General features: G+C 43.6%; 1 protein-coding gene across 2 annotated transcripts in view; it reads left to right on the top strand.

The window, feature by feature from the left end:
* Nucleotides 1-23,017, top strand: part of EPPK1 (epiplakin 1) — a 222,314-nt gene extending 199,297 nt beyond the window's left edge. For both annotated transcript variants that reach the window (XM_069621856.1, XM_069621855.1), the window contains exon 4: nucleotides 1,049-23,017. In XM_069621856.1, coding sequence (XP_069477957.1) covers nucleotides 1,177-21,801 — 20,625 coding nt within the window. In that variant the 5' untranslated portion in view covers nucleotides 1,049-1,176 and the 3' untranslated portion in view covers nucleotides 21,802-23,017. The remainder of the gene's footprint in view (nucleotides 1-1,048) is intronic.
* The last annotated feature ends 2,312 nt before the right edge of the window (nucleotides 23,018-25,329 follow it).

The following is a 25,329-nucleotide window of genomic DNA, read 5'->3' as shown; positions in this document are numbered from 1 at the left end:
TACTGCATGTTTAAAATACTATTAATTTTTTTTATAATGTTGCTGCGACTGGTTTAGTATTAACAGAAGGAGGGGATTACTTTGTGGATACACTGGATATGTAAATGAGTGGATGTAACTCATATGGCTATAATTTTGAAAACAGTATTTTAAACCGTTTGATGCAAAACATGTTTTAGAATAAGACATTGGGACATAAAGAATATTGTGAATTTAGCATTTCATTTTGAAGGGTTGGCTACCCGTTAGGAGTGTGTATGGGATCCTCTTTTATGGTAAACGAGGAGCTTATTTGTATAAATTAGAACTTTTCCACCAAACAGTGTATTCCTCACAATTGTGTCTCTGAACCTGTTCTCTGACCTGCTTATGTCCACTGCTGGGATGTGCCCTAATAATGGTGACTCTAAACTAGTCCTCAAGAGGTTACATCCACACAGGCCTTCAGGATGCCACATAAAAGGCATTTTGATACAATGATGCAGTCACTTACAGAGTCAGCAGTTATCCTCAAAACCTGGTGCGCTTGAGGCTCTCGAGGACACGACTTGGAGAGCTGTGCATAACCTTTTGCTGATAACTAGTTATTTTACGTGACACCAACGGCAACATGTAACAATAGCATTTTAAAATCACCTTTCTACATAAGGCTGTCCTGAATAAGGTCGACCTGAACAATATTTTGGGCATAAGGAAAAATACATAAAAAAACAAGGGATAGGGTCAGTGGGGGGCAGCCCCCCTTCATAAGATTTTTTTTTAAAGTGCTGGAAAAAACAACCAAATGTTACAAGTCTTAAAGGTTTTCCAAAAGTTATTATTACACGGAGCCACACCAGTGACCGGTGTGCAATACCATAACACGCAAGTACATTACTCTGCTGCGCTACTTTACAGATCACCATCATGCATCTCTTAACTTGCCACAAACTTTAAGGTAGTCAGGACTCTCCATTGCAAAATGGCGTTCAGAAAATGTGAAAGTGATGACTGTGTATGCCTGTAAAAAAATCTCAACTTACAGGATGTCTGTGTTTTTCTTCCACAGAGACCAAATATATGCATGGAGGAAGAGAGGCACCTACAGTGGAAAACAGAGTGAACGCCGTGAATATCCGCTTTGAGTGAGCAAAAATCAAGGAGATCAACCAGACTGTTGCTAAAAGAAAAAGAAAAATGGCAGATGCAAGAAAAGGAATGGCCGCTCAGGAATCCAACTCAGGCCAAGGCATGACCCGTGAGGAAGACATCAAAACGGCATTGGAGTCAATCAAGGTTGATGTCAAAGTAGGAAGCTTTAGAGGGAAAACTCTGTCTGTGTGGGAGCTCCTGCACTCAAGCTATATTAAAGAAGAGAAACGACAGGAGTTGCTGGTGGATTACAGATTAACCATCAAAGAAATTGCAGCCATCGTTACTAGAAGCATTGAGGAGATGGAGAAGAAAGACAAAGAGATGACAGACCTGGGGCTTCATAGGGAAGACATCGTCCACTTGGATGAAAAAATGACGAGCACAATCAAGTCTCTAACAGTTGATATCAGTATAGGCCCGAACAAAGGGCAGAAAGTCACTGTGTGGGAACTGCTCACCTCTAAATACATCTCAGCAGAGAAAAGAAAAGAGCTCCTGCAGAAGTTTAAGTCAGGAGAAATGACTGAAGCTGAACTCATCAAAACCATCACCATAATCATCGAGGAAACAGAAGAGAGAAGCAAGAATCTGAAGTTCAAAGGCCTCAGGAGGCAGGTCACTGCCACTGAATTACTGACCTCTGAAATTATTGACCAGAAGACGCTCACTGCACTGACCCAGGGTAGTAAGACGGTGGAAGAGGTAACTCAAATGGATCTAGTGAAGAGATACTTGGAAGGAACAAGCTGCATAGCTGGAGTATTTGTACCGTCCAAGAAAGACCCGTTCAAGAAAGAGAAAATGAGCATCTACCAGGCCATGAGGAAAAACTATCTTAGACCAGGTACTGCTCTAGTGTTGCTAGAGGCGCAGGCTGCCACTGGATTTGTGATCGACCCACTGAAAAACACAAAGCTCTCAGTAGATGAAGCATTGGCAGCTGGCGACATCGACAAGAGCCTCCATCCTAAACTTCTCTCAGCTGAAAGAGCAGTGACTGGATACACAGATCCCTACACTGGTCAGAAAATCTCTCTATTCCAGGCCATGAACAAAGAACTGATAGTGAAAGACCACGGCATCCGCCTGCTGGAGGCCCAGATTGCTACAGGCGGTATCATCGACCCAGTGCACAGCCACCGCGTCCCTGTGGAAGTGGCTTACAAGAGGGGTTATTTTGATGAAGAAATGAACCAGATCCTCTCAGACCCCAGTGACGACACCAAAGGATTCTTTGACCCCAACACTCATGAAAACCTCACATACATGCAACTACTGGAGCGATGTGTACAAGACCCGGAAACTGGACTGTTCATGCTTGACGTACAGGGAAAAGGCACTAAAGGCTTTGCTGGAGGAATAACAAGTCAAAGTGTCTTGCAAACAAAGTATATTTACATAACTGTAGGCCACTTCCAGGGTCAAAATGTATCAGTGTGGAATCTTCTCCAGTACTACTATAGCTCTGAAGAAGAAAGACAAGTAATCTTAAAAAGGTATCAATCGGGAACATTAACTATTGATGAACTCATTAAAGATATCACCACAACTATCAAAGAACGAGAAGATAAGATTTTATTGCAGTTTTCAAATGTGCCAAATGTACACAGTAGCCCAGATGTTATTAAATCTGAAAATATCCAGGAACGTCTGCAATCTAAAACCATTGATATCACAGTAGGAGACTTTAAGGGACAAACACCATCCTTGTGGGATCTTCTTCACTCTAAATATTTTGCAGAACATGAAAGAGAAGAAATGACTGAGAAGTACAAATCTGGGACACTGTCTTTTGAAGAAATTGCTCAAACTATCATCAATATCATTAAGAAAAGAGAGGAGACAAGACTTCAAGAGTCTACTATATCAGGGCCTAGTGAAGATGAGCTAAAGAACTCAAAAGATCCAATCCATAGGGCTCTAAAATGTATCACTCTTGATATAAACATCGGTGATCCCCAACTGCGAACAAAATCCTTGTGGGAACATCTACATTCTAAAGACATAACGGTTGAGATGAGAAATGAACAGATGAAGAACCACAAAGCAACTGTGGACAGAATTATTCAATCTGTCATCGCCTCAATTGAGAACTGGGAAATAATAGATGGGGCCACTCGCCAAGCAGAAGGCATCATGAATGCCTTACAGTCGATCACCATTGATGTAAAAGCCGGACAATATCGAGGGCAGAGAGTTACTGTGTGGGACTTAATCCACTCAAAAGACATCACGGGTGAGCAAAGAAAAGAACTCTTAAATAATTACAAATTAACTGTCACCGAAATTACTGAAATTGTTTCAAGAACCATCAATGAAAAGGAAGAGAATAATGGAGACTTAGATCTTCAAGAGACAGAGTCCTGCTATGTAGATGAACAACTGACAAACACTTTGAAATCCCTCAGTGTTGACGTCAGTGTTGGCTTGCGCAAAGGGCAGAAAGTCACTGTCTGGGAACTTCTCAACTCTGAATACATCTCAGTGGAGAAGAGAAAAGAGCTCCTGCAAAAGTTTAAATCTGGAGAAATAACTGATGCTGAACTCATCAAAACCATCACTATCATTATCCAGGAAACAGAAGAGAGAAGCAAGAAGCTGAAGTTCAAAGGCCTCAGGCGGCAGGTCACTGCCTCTGAATTACTGAATTCTGAAATTATTGATCAGAAGACGCTCACTGCACTGACCCAGGGTAGTAAAACGGTGGAAGAGGTAACTCAAATGGATGGAGTGAAGAGATACTTGGAAGGAACAAGCTGCATAGCTGGAGTATTTGTACCGTCCAAGAAAGACCCATTCAAAAAAGAGAAAATGAGCATCTACCAGGCCATGAGGAAAAACTATCTTAGACCAGGTACTGCTCTAGTGTTGCTAGAGGCGCAGGCTGCCACTGGATTTGTGATCGACCCATTGAAAAACACAAAGCTCTCAGTAGATGAAGCATTAGCAGCTGACGTCATCGACCAGAGCCTCCATCCTAAACTTCTCTCAGCTGAAAGAGCAGTGACTGGATACAGAGATCCCTACACTGAACAGAAAATCTCTCTATTCCAGGCCATGAACAAAGACCTGATAGTGAAAGACCACGGCATCCGTCTGCTGGAGGCCCAGATTGCTACAGGTGGCATCATCGACCCAGTGCACAGCCACCGCGTCCCTGTGGAAGTGGCTTACAAGAGGGGTTATTTTGATGAAGAAATTAACCAGATCCTCTCAGACCCCAGTGATGACACCAAAGGATTCTTTGACCCCAACACTCATGAAAACCTCACATACATGCAACTGCTGGAGCGATGTGTACAAGACCCGGAAACTGGACTGTTAATGCTTGACGTACAGGAAAAAGGCACTAGAGGCTTTGCTGGAGGAACAACAAGTCAAAGCTTCTTGCAAACAAAGTTTATTTACATCACTGTAGGCCACTTCCAGGGTCAAAATGTATCAGTGTGGAATCTTCTCCAGTACTACTATAGCTCTGAAGAAGAAAGACAAGCAATCTTGAAAAGGTATCAATCGGGATCATTAACTGTCGATGAACTCATCGCAAACATCACCACATCTATCAAAGAAAAAGAAAACCAAAGTATCCTAGAGAAAGAGAATGGAACTCTTACCGTTGAGCTGGATTCCAACATGAAGAAGGCTGAAAACACACAAGAATCCATGCAGCCTTCCAAAACTGATTCCCAACTGCATCATCAGGAAGGACAACTTGGAGGCCAAAGCATAGAAAACACTGGACCACAGTCTAACAAGGAAGACCAAATAGATAGAGCCTTAAAGTTTTTCCAGACTGATATCACCATTGGGGAACTGAAAGGGCAGAGAACAACTGTGTGGGATCTTCTGCACTCTGACTCTACATCTACCGATGACAGGATCAACCTTCTGAAGAAGCACAGAACAAGAGTCGAAGAAATCATACAAGCTCTCACTACCACAATTGAAGACAAAGAAGATGTTGAAGGAAAGAAGGAGCAAAATGAAAAGGTTACAAAAACAGAAGGCAGCCAACAAGAGTCAAAGAAAGAAGATAAGTCTCGGGGAGAAGACATTGAGAAGGCTTTGAGGTCTATCAGTGTTGATGTAAAGGTCGGACAATATCGAGGACAGAAGGTCACTCTGTGGGATCTTCTCCATTCCAAAGACATCACTGAGGGACAAAGGAAAGATCTCCAAAATAATTACAAATTAACGATCAGAGAAATTATTGATATCATAACACATACAATAACTGAAAAAGAAAAGAAAAGCAAAGAAAATGGAGGTTTAGGTCTTGATGGGAATGAGCCCTTTCAAATAGATCAAGAAACTACAAACACTTTCCAGTCCCTCACTGTTGACGTTAGTGTGGGCTCATACAAGGGGCAGAAAGTCACTGTGTGGGAACTTCTGAACTCTAAATACATCTCAGCAGAGAAGAGAAAAGAGCTCCTGCGGAAGTTTAAATCAGGAGAAATAACCGAAACTGAACTCATCAAAACCATCACCATCATCATCGAGGAAATGGAAGAGAGAAGCAAGATGCTGAAGTTCAAAGGCCTCAGGAGGCAGGTCACTGCCACTGAATTACTGGCTTCTGAAATCATTGACCAGAAGACACTCACTGAACTGACCCAGGGTAGTAAGACGGTGGAGGAGGTAACTCAAATGGTGGGAGTGAAGAGATACCTGGAAGGAACAAGCTGCATAGCTGGAGTATTTGTACCGTCCAAGAAAGACCCGTTCAAAAAAGAGAAAATGAGCATCTACCAGGCCATGAGGAAAAACTATCTTAGACCAGGTACTGCTCTAGTGTTGCTAGAGGCACAGGCTGCCACTGGATTTGTGATAGACCCATTGAAAAACACAAAGCTCTCAGTAGATGAAGCATTAGCAGCTGACGTCATCGACCAGAGCCTCCATCCTAAACTTCTCTCAGCTGAAAGAGCAGTGACTGGATACAGAGATCCCTACACTGAACAGAAAATCTCTCTATTCCAGGCCATGAACAAAGACCTAATAGTGAAAGACCACGGCATCCGTCTGCTGGAGGCCCAAATTGCCACAGGAGGCGTCATTGACCCAGTGCACAGCCATCGCGTCCCTGTGGAAGTGGCTTACAAAAGGGGTTATTTTGATGAAGAAATGAACAAGATCCTCTCAGACCCCAGTGATGACACCAAAGGATTCTTTGACCCCAACACTCATGAAAACCTCACATACATGCAACTACTGGAGCGATGTGTACAAGACCCGGAAACTGGACTGTTCATGCTTGACGTACAGGAAAAAGGCACTAAAGGCTTTGCTGGAGGAACAACAAGTCAAAGCTTCTTGCAAACAAAGTTTATTTACATCACTGTAGGCCACTTCCAAGGTCAAAATGTATCCGTGTGGGAACTTCTCAAGTACTACTACAGCTCTGAAGAAGAAAGACAAGCAATCTTGAAAAGATATCAATCGGGATCATTAACTATTGAAGAACTCATCAAAAACATCACCACATCTGTCAAAGAAAAAGAAAAGCAAAGTATCCTTTTGAAAGAGAATGGAACTCTTACCGTTGAGCTGGATTCCAACGTGAAGAAGGCTGAAAACACACAAGAATGTATGCAGCCTCCCAAAACTGATTCCCAACTGCATCAGCAGGAAGGACAACTTGGAGGCCAAAGCATAGAAAATAATGGAACGCAGTCTAACAAGGAGGACCAAATAAATAGAGCCTTACAGTTTATCCAGACTGATATCACCATTGGGGAACTCCAAGGACAGAGGAAAACTGTGTGGGATCTTCTGCACTCTGACTCTACATGTGCCGATGAGAGGATCAACCTTCTGAAGAAGCACAGAACAAGAGTCGAAGAAATCATACAGGCTCTCATTACCACAATTGAACACAAAGAAGATGTTGAAGGAAAGAAGGAGCAAAATGAAAAGGTTACAAAAACAGAAGGCAGCCAACAAGAGTCAAAGAAAGAAGATAAGTCTCGGGGAGAAGACATTGAGAAGGCTTTGAGGTCTATCAGTGTTGATGTAAAGGTCGGACAATATCGAGGACAGAAGGTCACTCTGTGGGATCTTCTCCATTCCAAAGACATCACTGAGGGGCAAAGGAAAGAACTCCTCAATAATTACAATTTAACTATCAGAGAAATTATTGATATCGTAACACAGACAATAACTGAAAAAGAAAAGAAAAGCAAAGAAAATGGAGGTTTAGGTCTTGATGGGAATGAGCCCTTTCAAATAGATGAAGAAACTACAAACACTTTCAAGTCCCTCACTGTTGACGTTAGCGTGGGCTCATACAAGGGGCAGAAAGTCACTGTGTGGGAACTTCTGAACTCTAAATACATCTCAGCAGAGAAGAGAAAAGAGCTCCTGCGGAAGTTTAAATCAGGAGAAATAACCGAAAATGAACTCATCAAAACCATCACCATCATCATTGAGGAAACGGAAGAGAGAAGCAAGAAGCTGAAGTTCAAAGGCCTCAGGAGGCAGGTCACTGCCACTGAATTACTGGCTTCTGAAATCATTGACCAGAAGACACTAACTGAACTGACCCAGGGTAGTAAGACGGTGGAAGAGGTAACTCGAATGGTGGGAGTGAAGAGATACCTGGAAGGAACAAGCTGCATAGCTGGAGTATTTGTACCGTCCAAGAAAGACCCATTCAAGAAAGAGAAAATGAGCATCTACCAGGCCATGAGGAAAAACTATCTTAGACCAGGTACTGCACTAGTGTTGCTAGAGGCGCAGGCTGCCACTGGATTTGTGATCGACCCATTGAAAAACACAAAGCTCTCAGTAGATGAAGCATTAGCAGCTGATGTCATCGACCAGAGCCTCCATCCTAAACTTCTCTCAGCTGAAAGAGCAGTGACTGGATACAGAGATCCCTACACTGAACAGAAAATCTCTCTATTCCAGGCCATGAACAAAGACCTGATAGTGAAAGACCACGGCATCCGTCTGCTGGAGGCCCAGATTGCTACAGGCGGCATCATCGACCCAGTGCACAGCCATCGCGTACCAGTGGAAGTGGCTTACAAAAGGGGTTATTTTGATGAAGAAATGAACCAGATCCTCTCAGACCCAAGTGATGACACCAAAGGATTCTTTGACCCCAACACTCATGAAAACCTCACATACATGCAACTGCTGGAGCGATGTGTACAAGACCCGGAAACTGGACTGTTCATGCTTGACGTTCAGCAAAAAGGCAGTAAAGGCTTTGCTGGAGGAACAACAAGTCAAAGCTTCTTGCAAACAAAGTTTATTTACATCACTGTAGGCCACTTCCAAGGTCAAAATGTATCCGTGTGGGAACTTCTCAAGTACTACTACAGCTCTGAAGAAGAAAGACAAGCAATCTTGAAAAGGTATCAATCGGGATCATTAACTATCGAAGAACTCATCAAAAACATCACCACATCTATCAAAGAAAAAGAAAAGCAAAGTATCCTGTTGAAAGAGAATGGAACTCTTACCGTTGAGCTGGATTCCAACGTGAAGAAGGCTGAAAACACACAAGAATGTATGCAGCCTCCCAAAACTGATTCCCAACTGCATCAGCAGGAAGGACAACTTGGAGGCCAAAGCATAGAAAATAATGGAACGCAGTCTAACAAGGAGGACCAAATAAATAGAGCCTTACAGTTTATCCAGACTGATATCACCATTGGGGAACTCCAAGGACAGAGGACAACTGTGTGGGATCTTCTGCACTCTGACTCTACATGTGCCGATGAGAGGATCAACCTTCTGAAGAAGCACAGAACAAGAGTCGAAGAAATCATACAGGCTCTCATTACCACAATTGAACACAAAGAAGATGTTGAAGGAAAGAAGGAGCAAAATGAAAAGGTTACAAAAACAGAAGGCAGCCAACAAGAGTCAAAGAAAGAAGATAAGTCTCGGGGAGAAGACATTGAGAAGGCTTTGAGGTCTATCAGTGTTGATGTAAAGGTCGGACAATATCGAGGACAGAAGGTCACTCTGTGGGATCTTCTCCATTCCAAAGACATCACCGAGGGGCAAAGGAAAGAACTCCTCAATAATTACAATTTAACTATCAGAGAAATTATTGATATCGTAACACAGACAATAACTGAAAAAGAAAAGAAAAGCAAAGAAAATGGAGGTTTAGGTCTTGATGGGAATGAGCCCTTTCAAATAGATGAAGAAACTACAAACACTTTCAAGTCCCTCACTGTTGACGTTAGCGTGGGCTCATACAAGGGGCAGAAAGTCACTGTGTGGGAACTTCTGAACTCTAAATACATCTCAGCAGAGAAGAGAAAAGAGCTCCTGCGGAAGTTTAAATCAGGAGAAATAACCGAAACTGAACTCATCAAAACCATCACCATCATCATTGAGGAAACGGAAGAGAGAAGCAAGAAGCTGAAGTTCAAAGGCCTCAGGAGGCAGGTCACTGCCACTGAATTACTGGCTTCTGAAATCATTGACCAGAAGACACTAACTGAACTGACCCAGGGTAGTAAGACGGTGGAAGAGGTAACTCGAATGGTGGGAGTGAAGAGATACCTGGAAGGAACAAGCTGCATAGCTGGAGTATTTGTACCGTCCAAGAAAGACCCATTCAAGAAAGAGAAAATGAGCATCTACCAGGCCATGAGGAAAAACTATCTTAGACCAGGTACTGCACTAGTGTTGCTAGAGGCGCAGGCTGCCACTGGATTTGTGATCGACCCATTGAAAAACACAAAGCTCTCAGTAGATGAAGCATTAGCAGCTGATGTCATCGACCAGAGCCTCCATCCTAAACTTCTCTCAGCTGAAAGAGCAGTGACTGGATACAGAGATCCCTACACTGAACAGAAAATCTCTCTATTCCAGGCCATGAACAAAGACCTGATAGTGAAAGACCACGGCATCCGTCTGCTGGAGGCCCAGATTGCTACAGGCGGCATCATCGACCCAGTGCACAGCCATCGCGTACCAGTGGAAGTGGCTTACAAAAGGGGTTATTTTGATGAAGAAATGAACCAGATCCTCTCAGACCCAAGTGATGACACCAAAGGATTCTTTGACCCCAACACTCATGAAAACCTCACATACATGCAACTGCTGGAGCGATGTGTACAAGACCCGGAAACTGGACTGTTCATGCTTGACGTTCAGCAAAAAGGCAGTAAAGGCTTTGCTGGAGGAACAACAAGTCAAAGCTTCTTGCAAACAAAGTTTATTTACATCACTGTAGGCCACTTCCAAGGTCAAAATGTATCCGTGTGGGAACTTCTCAAGTACTACTACAGCTCTGAAGAAGAAAGACAAGCAATCTTGAAAAGGTATCAATCGGGATCATTAACTATCGAAGAACTCATCAAAAACATCACCACATCTATCAAAGAAAAAGAAAAGCAAAGTATCCTGTTGAAAGAGAATGGAACTCTTACCGTTGAGCTGGATTCCAACGTGAAGAAGGCTGAAAACACACAAGAATGTATGCAGCCTCCCAAAACTGATTCCCAACTGCATCAGCAGGAAGGACAACTTGGAGGCCAAAGCATAGAAAATAATGGAACGCAGTCTAACAAGGAGGACCAAATAAATAGAGCCTTACAGTTTATCCAGACTGATATCACCATTGGGGAACTCCAAGGACAGAGGACAACTGTGTGGGATCTTCTGCACTCTGACTCTACATGTGCCGATGAGAGGATCAACCTTCTGAAGAAGCACAGAACAAGAGTCGAAGAAATCATACAGGCTCTCATTACCACAATTGAACACAAAGAAGATGTTGAAGGAAAGAAGGAGCAAAATGAAAAGGTTACAAAAACAGAAGGCAGCCAACAAGAGTCAAAGAAAGAAGATAAGTCTCGGGGAGAAGACATTGAGAAGGCTTTGAGGTCTATCAGTGTTGATGTAAAGGTCGGACAATATCGAGGACAGAAGGTCACTCTGTGGGATCTTCTCCATTCCAAAGACATCACCGAGGGGCAAAGGAAAGAACTCCTCAATAATTACAATTTAACTATCAGAGAAATTATTGATATCGTAACACAGACAATAACTGAAAAAGAAAAGAAAAGCAAAGAAAATGGAGGTTTAGGTCTTGATGGGAATGAGCCCTTTCAAATAGATGAAGAAACTACAAACACTTTCAAGTCCCTCACTGTTGACGTTAGCGTGGGCTCATACAAGGGGCAGAAAGTCACTGTGTGGGAACTTCTGAACTCTAAATACATCTCAGCAGAGAAGAGAAAAGAGCTCCTGCGGAAGTTTAAATCAGGAGAAATAACCGAAACTGAACTCATCAAAACCATCACCATCATCATTGAGGAAACGGAAGAGAGAAGCAAGAAGCTGAAGTTCAAAGGCCTCAGGAGGCAGGTCACTGCCACTGAATTACTGGCTTCTGAAATCATTGACCAGAAGACACTAACTGAACTGACCCAGGGTAGTAAGACGGTGGAAGAGGTAACTCGAATGGTGGGAGTGAAGAGATACCTGGAAGGAACAAGCTGCATAGCTGGAGTATTTGTACCGTCCAAGAAAGACCCATTCAAGAAAGAGAAAATGAGCATCTACCAGGCCATGAGGAAAAACTATCTTAGACCAGGTACTGCACTAGTGTTGCTAGAGGCGCAGGCTGCCACTGGATTTGTGATCGACCCATTGAAAAACACAAAGCTCTCAGTAGATGAAGCATTAGCAGCTGATGTCATCGACCAGAGCCTCCATCCTAAACTTCTCTCAGCTGAAAGAGCAGTGACTGGATACAGAGATCCCTACACTGAACAGAAAATCTCTCTATTCCAGGCCATGAACAAAGACCTGATAGTGAAAGACCACGGCATCCGTCTCCTGGAGGCCCAGATTGCTACAGGCGGCATCATCGACCCAGTGCACAGCCATCGCGTACCAGTGGAAGTGGCTTACAAAAGGGGTTATTTTGATGAAGAAATGAACCAGATCCTCTCAGACCCAAGTGATGACACCAAAGGATTCTTTGACCCCAACACTCATGAAAACCTCACATACATGCAACTGCTGGAGCGATGTGTACAAGACCCGGAAACTGGACTGTTCATGCTTGACGTTCAGCAAAAAGGCAGTAAAGGCTTTGCTGGAGGAACAACAAGTCAAAGCTTCTTGCAAACAAAGTTTATTTACATCACTGTAGGCCACTTCCAAGGTCAAAATGTATCCGTGTGGGAACTTCTCAAGTACTACTACAGCTCTGAAGAAGAAGGACAAGCAATCTTGAAAAGGTATCAATCGGGATCATTAACTATCGAAGAACTCATCAAAAACATCACCACATCTATCAAAGAAAAAGAAAAGCAAAGTATCCTGTTGAAAGAGAATGGAACTCTTACCGTTGAGCTGGATTCCAACGTGAAGAAGGCTGAAAACACACAAGAATGTATGCAGCCTCCCAAAACTGATTCCCAACTGCATCAGCAGGAAGGACAACTTGGAGGCCAAAGCATAGAAAATAATGGAACGCAGTCTAACAAGGAGGACCAAATAAATAGAGCCTTACAGTTTATCCAGACTGATATCACCATTGGGGAACTCCAAGGACAGAGGACAACTGTGTGGGATCTTCTGCACTCTGACTCTACATGTGCCGATGAGAGGATCAACCTTCTGAAGAAGCACAGAACAAGAGTCGAAGAAATCATACAGGCTCTCATTACCACAATTGAACACAAAGAAGATGTTGAAGGAAAGAAGGAGCAAAATGAAAAGGTTACAAAAACAGAAGGCAGCCAACAAGAGTCAAAGAAAGAAGATAAGTCTCGGGGAGAAGACATTGAGAAGGCTTTGAGGTCTATCAGTGTTGATGTAAAGGTCGGACAATATCGAGGACAGAAGGTCACTCTGTGGGATCTTCTCCATTCCAAAGACATCACTGAGGGGCAAAGGAAAGAACTCCTCAATAATTACAATTTAACTATCAGAGAAATTATTGATATCGTAACACAGACAATAACTGAAAAAGAAAAGAAAAGCAAAGAAAATGGAGGTTTAGGTCTTGATGGGAATGAGCCCTTTCAAATAGATGAAGAAACTACAAACACTTTCAAGTCCCTCACTGTTGACGTTAGCGTGGGCTCATACAAGGGGCAGAAAGTCACTGTGTGGGAACTTCTGAACTCTAAATACATCTCAGCAGAGAAGAGAAAAGAGCTCCTGCGGAAGTTTAAATCAGGAGAAATAACCGAAACTGAACTCATCAAAACCATCACCATCATCATCGAGGAAACGGAAGAGAGAAGCAAGATGCTGAAGTTCAAAGGCCTCAGGAGGCAGGTCACTGCCACTGAATTACTGGCTTCTGAAATCATTGACCAGAAGACACTCACTGAACTGACCCAGGGTAGTAAGACGGTGGAAGAGGTAACTCAAATGGTGGGAGTGAAGAGATACCTGGAAGGAACAAGCTGCATAGCTGGAGTATTTGTACCGTCCAAGAAAGACCCGTTCAAGAAAGAGAAAATGAGCATCTACCAGGCCATGAGGAAAAACTATCTTAGACCAGGTACTGCTCTAGTGTTGCTAGAGGCGCAGGCTGCCACTGGATTTGTGATAGACCCATTGAAAAACACAAAGCTCTCAGTAGATGAAGCATTAGCAGCTGACGTCATCGACCAGAGCCTCCATCCTAAACTTCTCTCAGCTGAAAGAGCAGTGACTGGATACAGAGATCCCTACACTGAACAGAAAATCTCTCTATTCCAGGCCATGAACAAAGACCTGATAGTGAAAGACCACGGCATCCGTCTGCTGGAGGCCCAAATTGCCACAGGAGGCATCATTGACCCAGTGCACAGCCATCGCGTCCCTGTGGAAGTGGCTTACAAAAGGGGTTATTTTGATGAAGAAATGAACCAGATCCTCTCAGACCCCAGTGATGACACCAAAGGATTCTTTGACCCCAACACTCATGAAAACCTCACATACATGCAACTACTGGAGCGATGTGTACAAGACCCGGAAACTGGACTGTTCATGCTTGACGTTCAGCAAAAAGGCAGTAAAGGCTTTGCTGGAGGAACAACAAGTCAAAGCTTCTTGCAAACAAAGTTTATTTACATCACTGTAGGCCACTTCCAAGGTCAAAATGTATCCGTGTGGGAACTTCTCAAGTACTACTACAGCTCTGAAGAAGAAAGACAAGCAATCTTGAAAAGATATCAATCGGGATCATTAACTATTGAAGAACTCATCAAAAACATCACCACATCTGTCAAAGAAAAAGAAAAGCAAAGTATCCTTTTGAAAGAGAATGGAACTCTTACCGTTGAGCTGGATTCCAACGTGAAGAAGGCTGAAAACACACAAGAATGTATGCAGCCTCCCAAAACTGATTCCCAACTGCATCAGCAGGAAGGACAACTTGGAGGCCAAAGCATAGAAAATAATGGAACGCAGTCTAACAAGGAGGACCAAATAAATAGAGCCTTACAGTTTATCCAGACTGATATCACCATTGGGGAACTCCAAGGACAGAGGACAACTGTGTGGGATCTTCTGCACTCTGACTCTACATGTGCCGATGAGAGGATCAACCTTCTGAAGAAGCACAGAACAAGAGTCGAAGAAATCATACAGGCTCTCATTACCACAATTGAACACAAAGAAGATGCTGAAGGAAAGAAGGAGCAAAATGAAAAGGTTACAAAAACAGAAGGCAGCCAACAAGAGTCAAAGAAAGAAGATAAGTCTCGGGGAGAAGACATTGAGAAGGCTTTGAGGTCTATCAGTGTTGATGTAAAGGTCGGACAATATCGAGGACAGAAGGTCACTCTGTGGGATCTTCTCCATTCCAAAGACATCACTGTGGGGCAAAGGAAAGAACTCCTAAATAATTACAAACTAACTATCAGAGAAATTATTGATATCATAACACATACAATAACTGAAAGAGAAAAGAAAAGCAAAGAGAATGGAGGTTTAGATCTTGATGGGAATGAGCCCTTTCAAATAGATGAAGAAACTACAAACACTTTCATGTCCCTCATTGTTGACGTTAGCGTGGGCTCATACAAGGGGCAGAAAGTCACTGTGTGGGAACTTCTGAACTCTAAATACATCTCAGCAGAGAAGAGAAAAGAGCTCCTGCGGAAGTTTAAATCAGGAGAAATAACCGAAACTGAACTCATCAAAACCATCACCATCATCATCGAGGAAACGGAAGAGAGAAGCAAGATGCTGAAGTTCAAAGGCCTCAGGAGGCAGGTCACTGCCACTGAATTACTGGCTTCTGAAATCATTGACCAGAAGACACTCACTGAACTGACCCAGGGTAGTAAGACGGTGGAAGAGGTAACTCAAATGGTGGGAGTGAAGAGATACCTGGAAGGAACAAGCTGCATAGCTGGAGTATTTGTACCGTCCAAGAAAGACCCGTTCAAGAAAGAGAAAATGAGCATCTACCAGGCCATGAGGAAAAACTATCTTAGACCAGGTACTGCTCTAGTGTTGCTAGAGGCGCAGGCTGCCACTGGATTTGTGATAGACCCATTGAAAAACACAAAGCTCTCAGTAGATGAAGCATTAGCAGCTGACGTCATCGACCAGAGCCTCCATCCTAAACTTCTCTCAGCTGAAAGAGCAGTGACTGGATACAGAGATCCCTACACTGAACAGAAAATCTCTCTATTCCAGGCCATGAACAAAGACCTGATAGTGAAAGACCACGGCATCCGTCTGCTGGAGGCCCAAATTGCCACAGGAGGCATCATTGACCCAGTGCACAGCCATCGCGTCCCTGTGGAAGTGGCTTACAAAAGGGGTTATTTTGATGAAGAAATGAACCAGATCCTCTCAGACCCCAGTGATGACACCAAAGGATTCTTTGACCCCAACACTCATGAAAACCTCACATACATGCAACTACTGGAGCGATGTGTACAAGACCCGGAAACTGGACTGTTCATGCTTGACGTTCAGCAAAAAGGCAGTAAAGGCTTTGCTGGAGGAACAACAAGTCAAAGCTTCTTGCAAACAAAGTTTATTTACATCACTGTAGGCCACTTCCAAGGTCAAAATGTATCCGTGTGGGAACTTCTCAAGTACTACTACAGCTCTGAAGAAGAAAGACAAGCAATCTTGAAAAGATATCAATCGGGATCATTAACTATTGAAGAACTCATCAAAAACATCACCACATCTGTCAAAGAAAAAGAAAAGCAAAGTATCCTTTTGAAAGAGAATGGAACTCTTACCGTTGAGCTGGATTCCAACGTGAAGAAGGCTGAAAACACACAAGAATGTATGCAGCCTCCCAAAACTGATTCCCAACTGCATCAGCAGGAAGGACAACTTGGAGGCCAAAGCATAGAAAATAATGGAACGCAGTCTAACAAGGAGGACCAAATAAATAGAGCCTTACAGTTTATCCAGAGTGATATCACCATTGGGGAACTCCAAGGACAGAGGACAACTGTGTGGGATCTTCTGCACTCTGACTCTACATGTGCCGATGAGAGGATCAACCTTCTGAAGAAGCACAGAACAAGAGTCGAAGAAATCATACAGGCTCTCATTACCACAATTGAACACAAAGAAGATGCTGAAGGAAAGAAGGAGCAAAATGAAAAGGTTACAAAAACAGAAGGCAGCCAACAAGAGTCAAAGAAAGAAGATAAGTCTCGGGGAGAAGACATTGAGAAGGCTTTGAGGTCTATCAGTGTTGATGTAAAGGTCGGACAATATCGAGGACAGAAGGTCACTCTGTGGGATCTTCTCCATTCCAAAGACATCACTGTGGGGCAAAGGAAAGAACTCCTAAATAATTACAAATTAACTATCAGAGAAATTATTGATATCATAACACATACAATAACTGAAAGAGAAAAGAAAAGCAAAGAGAATGGAGGTTTAGATCTTGATGGGAATGAGCCCTTTCAAATAGATGAAGAAACTACAAACTTTTTCAAGTCCCTCACTGTTGACGTTAGCGTGGGCTCATACAAGGGGCAGAAAGTCACTGTGTGGGAACTTCTGAACTCTAAATACATCTCAGCAGAGAAGAGAAAAGAGCTCCTGCGAAAGTTTAAATCAGGAGAAATAACCGAAACTGAACTCATCAAAACCATCACCATCATCATCGAGGAAACGGAAGAGAGAAGCAAGATGCTGAAGTTCAAAGGCCTCAGGAGGCAGGTCACTGCCACTGAATTACTGGCTTCTGAAATCATTGACCAGAAGACACTCACTGAACTGACCCAAGGTAGTAAGACGGTGGAAGAGGTAACTCAAATGGTGGGAGTGAAGAGATACCTGGAAGGAACAAGCTGCATAGCTGGAGTATTTGTACCGTCCAAGAAAGACCCGTTCAAGAAAGAGAAAATGAGCATCTACCAGGCCATGAGGAAAAACTATCTTAGACCAGGTACTGCTCTAGTGTTGCTAGAGGCGCAGGCTGCCACTGGATTTGTGATCGACCCATTGAAAAACACAAAGCTCTCAGTAGATGAAGCATTAGCAGCTGACGTCATCGACCAGAGCCTCCATCCTAAACTTCTCTCAGCTGAAAGAGCAGTGACTGGATACAAAGATCCCTACACTGAACAGAAAATCTCTCTATTCCAGGCCATGAACAAAGACCTGATAGTGAAAGACCACGGCATCCGTCTGCTGGAGGCCCAGATTGCTACAGGCGGCATCATCGACCCAGTGCACAGCCATCGCGTCCCTGTGGAAGTGGCTTACAAAAGGGGTTATTTTGATGAAGAAATTAACCAGATCCTCTCAGACCCTAGTGATGACACCAAAGGATTCTTTGACCCCAACACTCATGAAAACCTCACATACATGCAACTGCTGGAGCGATGTGTACAAGACCCGGAAACTGGACTGTTCATGCTTGACGTTCAGCAAAAAGGCAGTAAAGGCTTTGCTGGAGGAACAACAAGTCAAAGCTTCTTGCAAACAAAGTTTATTTACATCACTGTAGGCCACTTCCAAGGTCAAAATGTATCAGTGTGGAATCTTCTCCAGTACTACTACAGCTCTGAAGAAGAAAGACAAGCAATCTTGAAAAGGTATCAATCGGGATCATTAACTATTGATGAACTCATCGCAAACATCACCACATCTATCAAAGAAAGAGAAAATCACAATATTTTGCAGGTTGCAAATGTGACAAATGAAAATGGTAGCCCCAATGTTAGTAAATTTGGAAACATCCAGGAACGTTTGCAATCTAAAACCATTGATGTCACAGTAGGAGAATTTAAAGGACAAACACGATCCCTTTGGGATCTTCTTCACTCAAAATACTACTCAGAACATGAAAGAGAAGAGCTGATCAAGAAATACAAATCTGGGACACTTTCCTTGGAAGACATTGCGCAATCCATCAGAAATAACATTGGGAAAAGAGAGGGTGCTGAAGTTATAAATGCACCCAAGGATGGGATAGATCAAGCTTTACAGTTCATCAACACCCGAATGGACATTGGTGAGTTCCAAGGGCAGACAAAAACTGTGTGGGAACTTCTGCACTCCAAATATACAAAATCGGAGGAAAGAGAAGGCCTTCTGAATAAGCACAAAACGACTGTGAATGAAATGGAAAACATTCTTACCTCTTCAGTTGGGTTAGCTGAAAAGGAAAGTGGTCGCAGTGACCAAATCCAGCATGCTCTCCAATTTCAAACCATTGAAGTTGGTGTTGGTGAATTCAGTGGTCAAAAGCTCTCCGTGTGGGATCTTCTCCATTCTAAATACATCTCAGATAAAAAAAGGAATGAGCTGCTTGAGCAATACAGATCCGGGACCCTGACCTTGGAGGAACTAATCACCATAATCACCACCTTCATCGAGGAATCTGATCAGTTGGAGGAACAACTTAAAAACGCCTTGCAGGATATCAAGGTGGATCTCACAGAAGGGCCGTTACAGGGTCAAGGGCTTGCTGTTTGGAATCTTCTGCAGTCTCAATACATCACTGAGAACAAAAGACATGAACTACTGAAAATGTGCAGATTGACTGTAAGAGAAATTACAGCAAATGTCACCAGTACTATCAATGAACAAGGAGGTGGGGAAACGTGCTTGGATTTCAATGATGCATTGAACATCTGCCCAGTGGGTGACTCTGATTCCAATTACTTAGACAATGAAACTAAAAAAATATTACAGTCGACCTCAGTTGAAATAGCCGTAGGCCAGTTCAAAGGACGTACACTTTCTCTATGGGAAATCCTTGAGTCTAGCTACGTATCACAGATTAAAAAGATTGAACTTCTGCGCAGCTACAAAACTGGGACATTAACATCGGATGAAATCACCAGAATCCTGATTAAAACTATTGAGAAAACCGAAGAACGTCGCAGCACGCTGATTTTCAGAGGTCTCAGGAGAGAAGTCACTGCTGCAGAGTTGCTCAGTTCTGAAATCATTGACCAAAAGACTCTAAATGAGCTCACCCAAGGAAGTAAGACAGTGGAAGATGTCACTCAAACAGATTCAGTGAAGAGATACCTGGAAGGGACAAGCTGCATTGCGGGAGTTTTGGTGCCACTCAAGAATAACCCATCAAAGAAGGAGAAGATGAGTATACATCACGCCATGCAGAAGCACCTCTTAATGCCAGGGACTGCTCTGGTGCTTCTTGAGGCACAAGCCGCCACTGGCTTCATTGTTGACCCTTTGGAAAACAAGAAACTCTCTGTAGATGAAGCAGTCGCTGTTGGGGTGGTGGGGCAAGCTCTTCATACCAAACTTCTCTCAGCTGAGAGAGCAGTGACTGGCTACAAGGATCCCTACACTGGGAACCAAATATCTCTCTTCCAGGCCATGAAGAAAGACCTGATAGTGAAAGACCACGGCATCCGCCTGCTGGAGGCCCAAATTGCCACAGGAGGCATCATCGACCCAGTGCACAGCCACCGCGTCCCTGTGGAAGTGGCTTACAAAAGGGGTTATTTTGACGAAGAAATGAACCAGATCCTCTCAGACCCCAGTGACGACACCAAAGGATTCTTTGACCCCAATACACAGGAGAACCTCACATACATGCAGCTGCTTGAGAGATGTGTACAGGATCCGGACACTGGACTTTACATGCTTGACATAGCAGAGAAAGGCACATCCTGGTCCCAGATGGACAAGAAACTCCAGACCTGTATGCAGTCTACATTTGTTCCTGTACCTGCTGGAACATTCCATAGGAAGACTATTTCGGTGTGGGACCTTTTCTTCTCTCGGTATATCACTGAGGAGAAAAGGCAAGAACTCTTTGAAAAGCTTAAATCAGGCACCCTAAATATTGATCAGCTTACAACTGTCCTTGTTTCTACCATCAAAGGACAAGAACACAGGATTATTAGTAAAAGCAGTAATATTGAAAGTAGAGATCCAAAAACAGAAACACATAAGCAGTCAAAGGGAAGCAACAATGATTCCACTGATAGCGGTGGAACAGGTATACATGTTGCCAGAACAGAAAACAGTGGGCACGGGAGTCAAGAGGAACACATTAAAAATACTTTAAAGTATTTCACTGTCAACATACCTGAACTCCAGGGTCAAACCTCTTCCTTGTGGACACTTATTTGTTCAAAACACATTCCAGAACAAAGGAGACATATTCTTTTCAAACAGTATACTTCAACAATTGAAGAAGTGATAATCGCCCTAACTCACATGCTTAAGGACACGGACTATGAGCATGGCTCTTTAAACCTGAAGGGCCCAAACAACGGAGGATCACTTGTGAGTGTTGAGCAGAGCAGCACACTCTTGCAGGCAGCACACCTAGAAGTCACTGTTGGGGAGTTTAAAGGCCAGAGGCTTTCAGTGTGGCAGCTCCTGAACTCCAAATATATCTCTGAGGAGAAAAAGAAGGAGCTCCTCAGCAAATTTCAATCAGGAGAATTGACTATAGAGCAATTAATCAGAATCATCACCACTATCATTGAAGAAACTGAAGAGAGAAGTAGCAAGTTGAAGTTCAAAGGTCTCAGGAGGCAGGTCACTGCTTCAGAGCTGCTCAGCTCAGAGATCATCGACCAGAAGACACTGACCGAACTCACACAGGGTAAAAAGACTTTGGTGGAGGTGACCCAAATGGATTCCGTCAAGAGATACCTGGAAGGAAGTAACTGCATTGCTGGAGTGCTTGTGGCCTCCAAGAGCGACCCATCAAAGATGGAAAAGATGAGCATCTATGCGGCCATGTGCAAACGGATTTTGAGACCTGGAACGGCTCTGGTCCTTCTGGAAGCTCAAGCCGCCACCGGATTCATGATTAACCCTGTGACCAACGAGAAACTTTCTGTAGACGAAGCTCTTTCTGCTTTGTTGATTGGACAAGAGCTTCACGCCAAACTTCTTTCAGCAGAAAGAGCAGTGACTGGATACAGAGATCCCTACACAGGACAGACAATCTCTCTATTCCAGGCCATGAACAAAGACCTGATAGTGAAAGACCACGGCATCCGTCTGCTGGAGGCCCAGATTGCCACAGGAGGCATCATCGACCCAGTGCACAGCCACCGCGTCCCTGTGGAAGTGGCTTACAAGAGAGGTTATTTTGATGAAAAAATGAATGAGATCCTCTCTGACCCCAGTGATGACACCAAGGGCTTCTTCGACCCCAACACTCATGAGAACCTCACATACATGCAGCTCCTGGAGAGAGGCATCCAGGACCCAGAAACCGGACTGTGCTTGCTTCTTGTCACTAAGAAATAGTATGTTTAATGGCCTACTAAATGTGCATGGACACTGTTTACTCTTGTATAGCTGTCTAGCCCGGAAATGTGCTTCATCCAAATATATGTTGCGGAGGACATCTTTAACTGAACTTTGATTCTATGTGAAAATAGAGACTGCAGAAATAAAGACTGCAAAAATGAAGCTGATCAAAATAAGCCATTCAAAAATGTACAGAGCCTATTTTCCATTAAATTATTCCTAAACCTTAATGCTACTGCATGCGCGGTGCAGGCTATTTACTGGGGAATGCTGATGATTCAGCACATGATGCAATGGTAGTCATAGCAACTCAGGCATATGGCAGGTTCCCGTGCCTAGCGCCGCATGATGCAGTGACTCCTCTTTGATCTTCGCTATGGAAACTTGTGCACGCCAGAGAATTGAAATAGGAGCCACCGTGAAGATCCCTGGTGGATGCCATTTTAGCTGATCCCTAGGGATTCTGCTTGCTCTTAGGACACCCTAAAAATCAGGTGCGAACCATAGGGATCCATTCCTCTTAGCTCACATATCATTATTGATGCGGACAGGCTCATTCCGTTTCTCCGCAAGGAGAAGATTTCCCACTGTGAGCCCGCTCCATGCATGGAATCTTATGCAAGGTGATGTGGCTGTGGCAATATCTGGTTTCTGCAGGGTTTTACGCTGCTGCATCATTTTGGGACCTTCAGAAAACAGGGGTGCTTTTATCGAAAGCAATTGAATGTACCTACATAATGTACTTCTGTCATCCACACCCACTCACCCCACCCTCCTACAAGCAGTTGGTGCGAACTCCCCTCCACCCACCAGCCTTTGCAAATATCTAAGAAGCCTTTCCATACCCTCAGGTAACCATTTCCCCCCATCTCTTCAGTTGAGGTAAGGGCACCCCCTGCCCATCCCCACAACCACCAGCCAGTCCCTCTAAATTAGAACATTTATTTTTTGCACTCACCATGATTTATAGGTTGATGGCTTTGAGGTTTTCATTTTTCCAGTTAATATTTTCATGAAAGCAGTCATACATCTACAAGGATGATACAGAATGAAGAACCTCCACAGTATAATCAGTGGAGATTGAGACCCCTGCCCCACTGTTGTAAATATCCCCTCCATTCTATGTGATGACCTCTGATTTCCTTCTGTAGAGCGTGCAATATCATTGAATATAGTTTGTTCTGGCAGAGAATAAATGAATGGATTTTCTTAAGGTGACTGCGTACAAGGATTCATTTCAGGGCATGGTTGTGCAGTTGCGTAATTTGGTGTTCTGTTAAATCTAGTGTCAAACCACCAAAAACTAATGAACACATTAAAAAATGCAGACTCTATCTTTTCAAGAAGAACATTTACAAATGATTAATGAGATCATCAACGCGTTTTCAGTCCGATTTGCATGTCAGTGTAAACCAGCCGATACCATAGACTTTATCGAATACAATTTCACCTAAGGAGAAGTGAACACATTTATTTGACCGAAAATGGTAGGTAATGTGGTATATGTGTAGTGCATAATCTGTAAAATAGATTTGGTCACTTCATTAGGTCAAATATTTTTGATCAAATCATGGACATCTCAAACCAATCACCATCCGCTATTTGTATATAATTCTCTCAGGATATCTGTGCATTGGTAACTGAACATATACACAGCCTTTCTTCCCCTGAAACTCAGCTGAAATTGCGTGCCATGAAAGGAAGACCATCTCCAGCTGCCTGTTGGACCCCAATTAAGAGCCTGTCTAAATCAGTAGATACGGTTCAACGTAACATACATTACAATTTTAGGGAGAGTGTTGTGAGAAATGTAATGTACACCAAGCCTAGTGTGTATCTCGTACTTAGTTGTTCAAACATACAACTGTTTTATCACAGACATATGTGCCAAATATAAAGATCTCTAGTCATTCGTATGGTCCCAAATTCTCTATGATGTTATGCAAAGCAGGCTGGAAGAAACACTGGTGCTGTTGGTCCTCTTCCCCTTTCTCATAGGCGTATTTTAAAAGAGTCCAATACAAGTGTACCAGACTATCCATCTTTGAATGATAACCCCCTTTCAGAAAATAATGTGTATGGGTATTGTAGGTTTTGAGGATGTGCTATGCTGATTAAGAGAAGTGAAATGTTACTATGGCTAAATGTACACTGGAAGTTATTGTTAGTAATGAACATTTTAAAACAAGCCGTTTAAAATATTAGAATTGTATTGTATTATACTTGTCAATTGTATAGCAGCATTTTACCATTATTACAGTTTCAATGTGCTGCTATGGGAACGCCCTCGGAGGACCGAAGAGTGTTGGAGGCCATGGGTACGATCAGGATGCGTGTGTGCATTTAGCCAAGAAAGGCTTAGCAGTGCTGACCAGGCTCCGGTAGAGAAGCATGCCATGTGGTCAGACATCTGGATGGGTGCTGGGAGGAGCCTGGATGCCGTCAGTGCCAGAGAATCAATATGTGTTCAGCATGCCCAAAATGTGTAATAGGTCTGCTCTGCATTCTGCTGTCAGAGGTGTTGAGGTGTAGTCTGGTGTAAGTAGGCAGAGAATTATGTGAACAGCAGAACCGAATTTTGTCATAGTCCTTGCTGTATACTAATGTGTGTATATAGCCATGCCTGCGGCCAGAGGTGTATTATACGTACCTGGTCAAAGACTGATGGTCCCTTGTTGTTTTGGGCACCTGCTTAGGCACTTCAGTTCTTCTGTGGGTTCTTGCAGCTGTGGTAAAACAGTTAGCAACAGCGACAGTGCTCCAGCTGTTTGCCACAGGTGGTCCATGGGTTGTACTTCCAGATTCATCTCAGTGGATAGGTTGGGGAATCTGCCAAGATATCGAATGCTTACTGATCGTTTTAAGGTGGTACCTTTTCCATGGGCGGCCCATCCTATGGCTCATAGTTGTGCAATGCCATCCCATCTCCCATTCCATCCAGAGCGATGCTGGGCTGGTTCTTGATTGCCCCTCTGTAGTGTTGCACGGTGGACCCCCACCTGGCTTGCTGGTTCAGGACATGGCGGCCCAACCTCCCATAACAAAGGGCCTCATTACGACTCAGGCGGTAAGGGTTTTACGACGGCGTAAACAGCGCCGACCCTTACCGCCTGAGTACGAGGTCCCTTAGCGCCATGGCGGATTTAACACCTGCTTTTAGCAGGTGTTAAAATCCATGGCGCTAAGGGACCAGGGAGTTAATTACGCCACCGTAATTTACGGTGGCGTAATTAACGCCTTCCCCACTCCCATTATGCCCTATGGGGCAAAAATGGGAATGGGGAAGGGTAAATGGGGATTGGGGACTTACCGCCCCGCCAAGGTCGGAATGGGGCGGTAAGTCCGCCAACCACCATGGCGTAAACATAGTTTACGCCATGGTGGTAAAGTCACGGCCCAGGCGGTAACTTACCGCCTGGGTCGTAATGAGGCCCAAATTCTTTCCGATTGTGGTGGTGGTGGTTCTGTCACACCTCTGTGCTTCTACCATTGTTGTTCCTGTTTGCCTGTGTTTTTGTGCATTCC

The sequence above is a fragment of the Ambystoma mexicanum genome, chromosome 5q (genome assembly GCF_040938575.1).
Source record: "Ambystoma mexicanum isolate Mex_15411 chromosome 5q, UKY_AmexF1_1, whole genome shotgun sequence".
In the NCBI taxonomy this organism is placed as follows: Eukaryota; Metazoa; Chordata; class Amphibia; order Caudata; family Ambystomatidae; genus Ambystoma; species Ambystoma mexicanum.
This window is presented reverse-complemented; position numbering and strand designations above follow the sequence as displayed.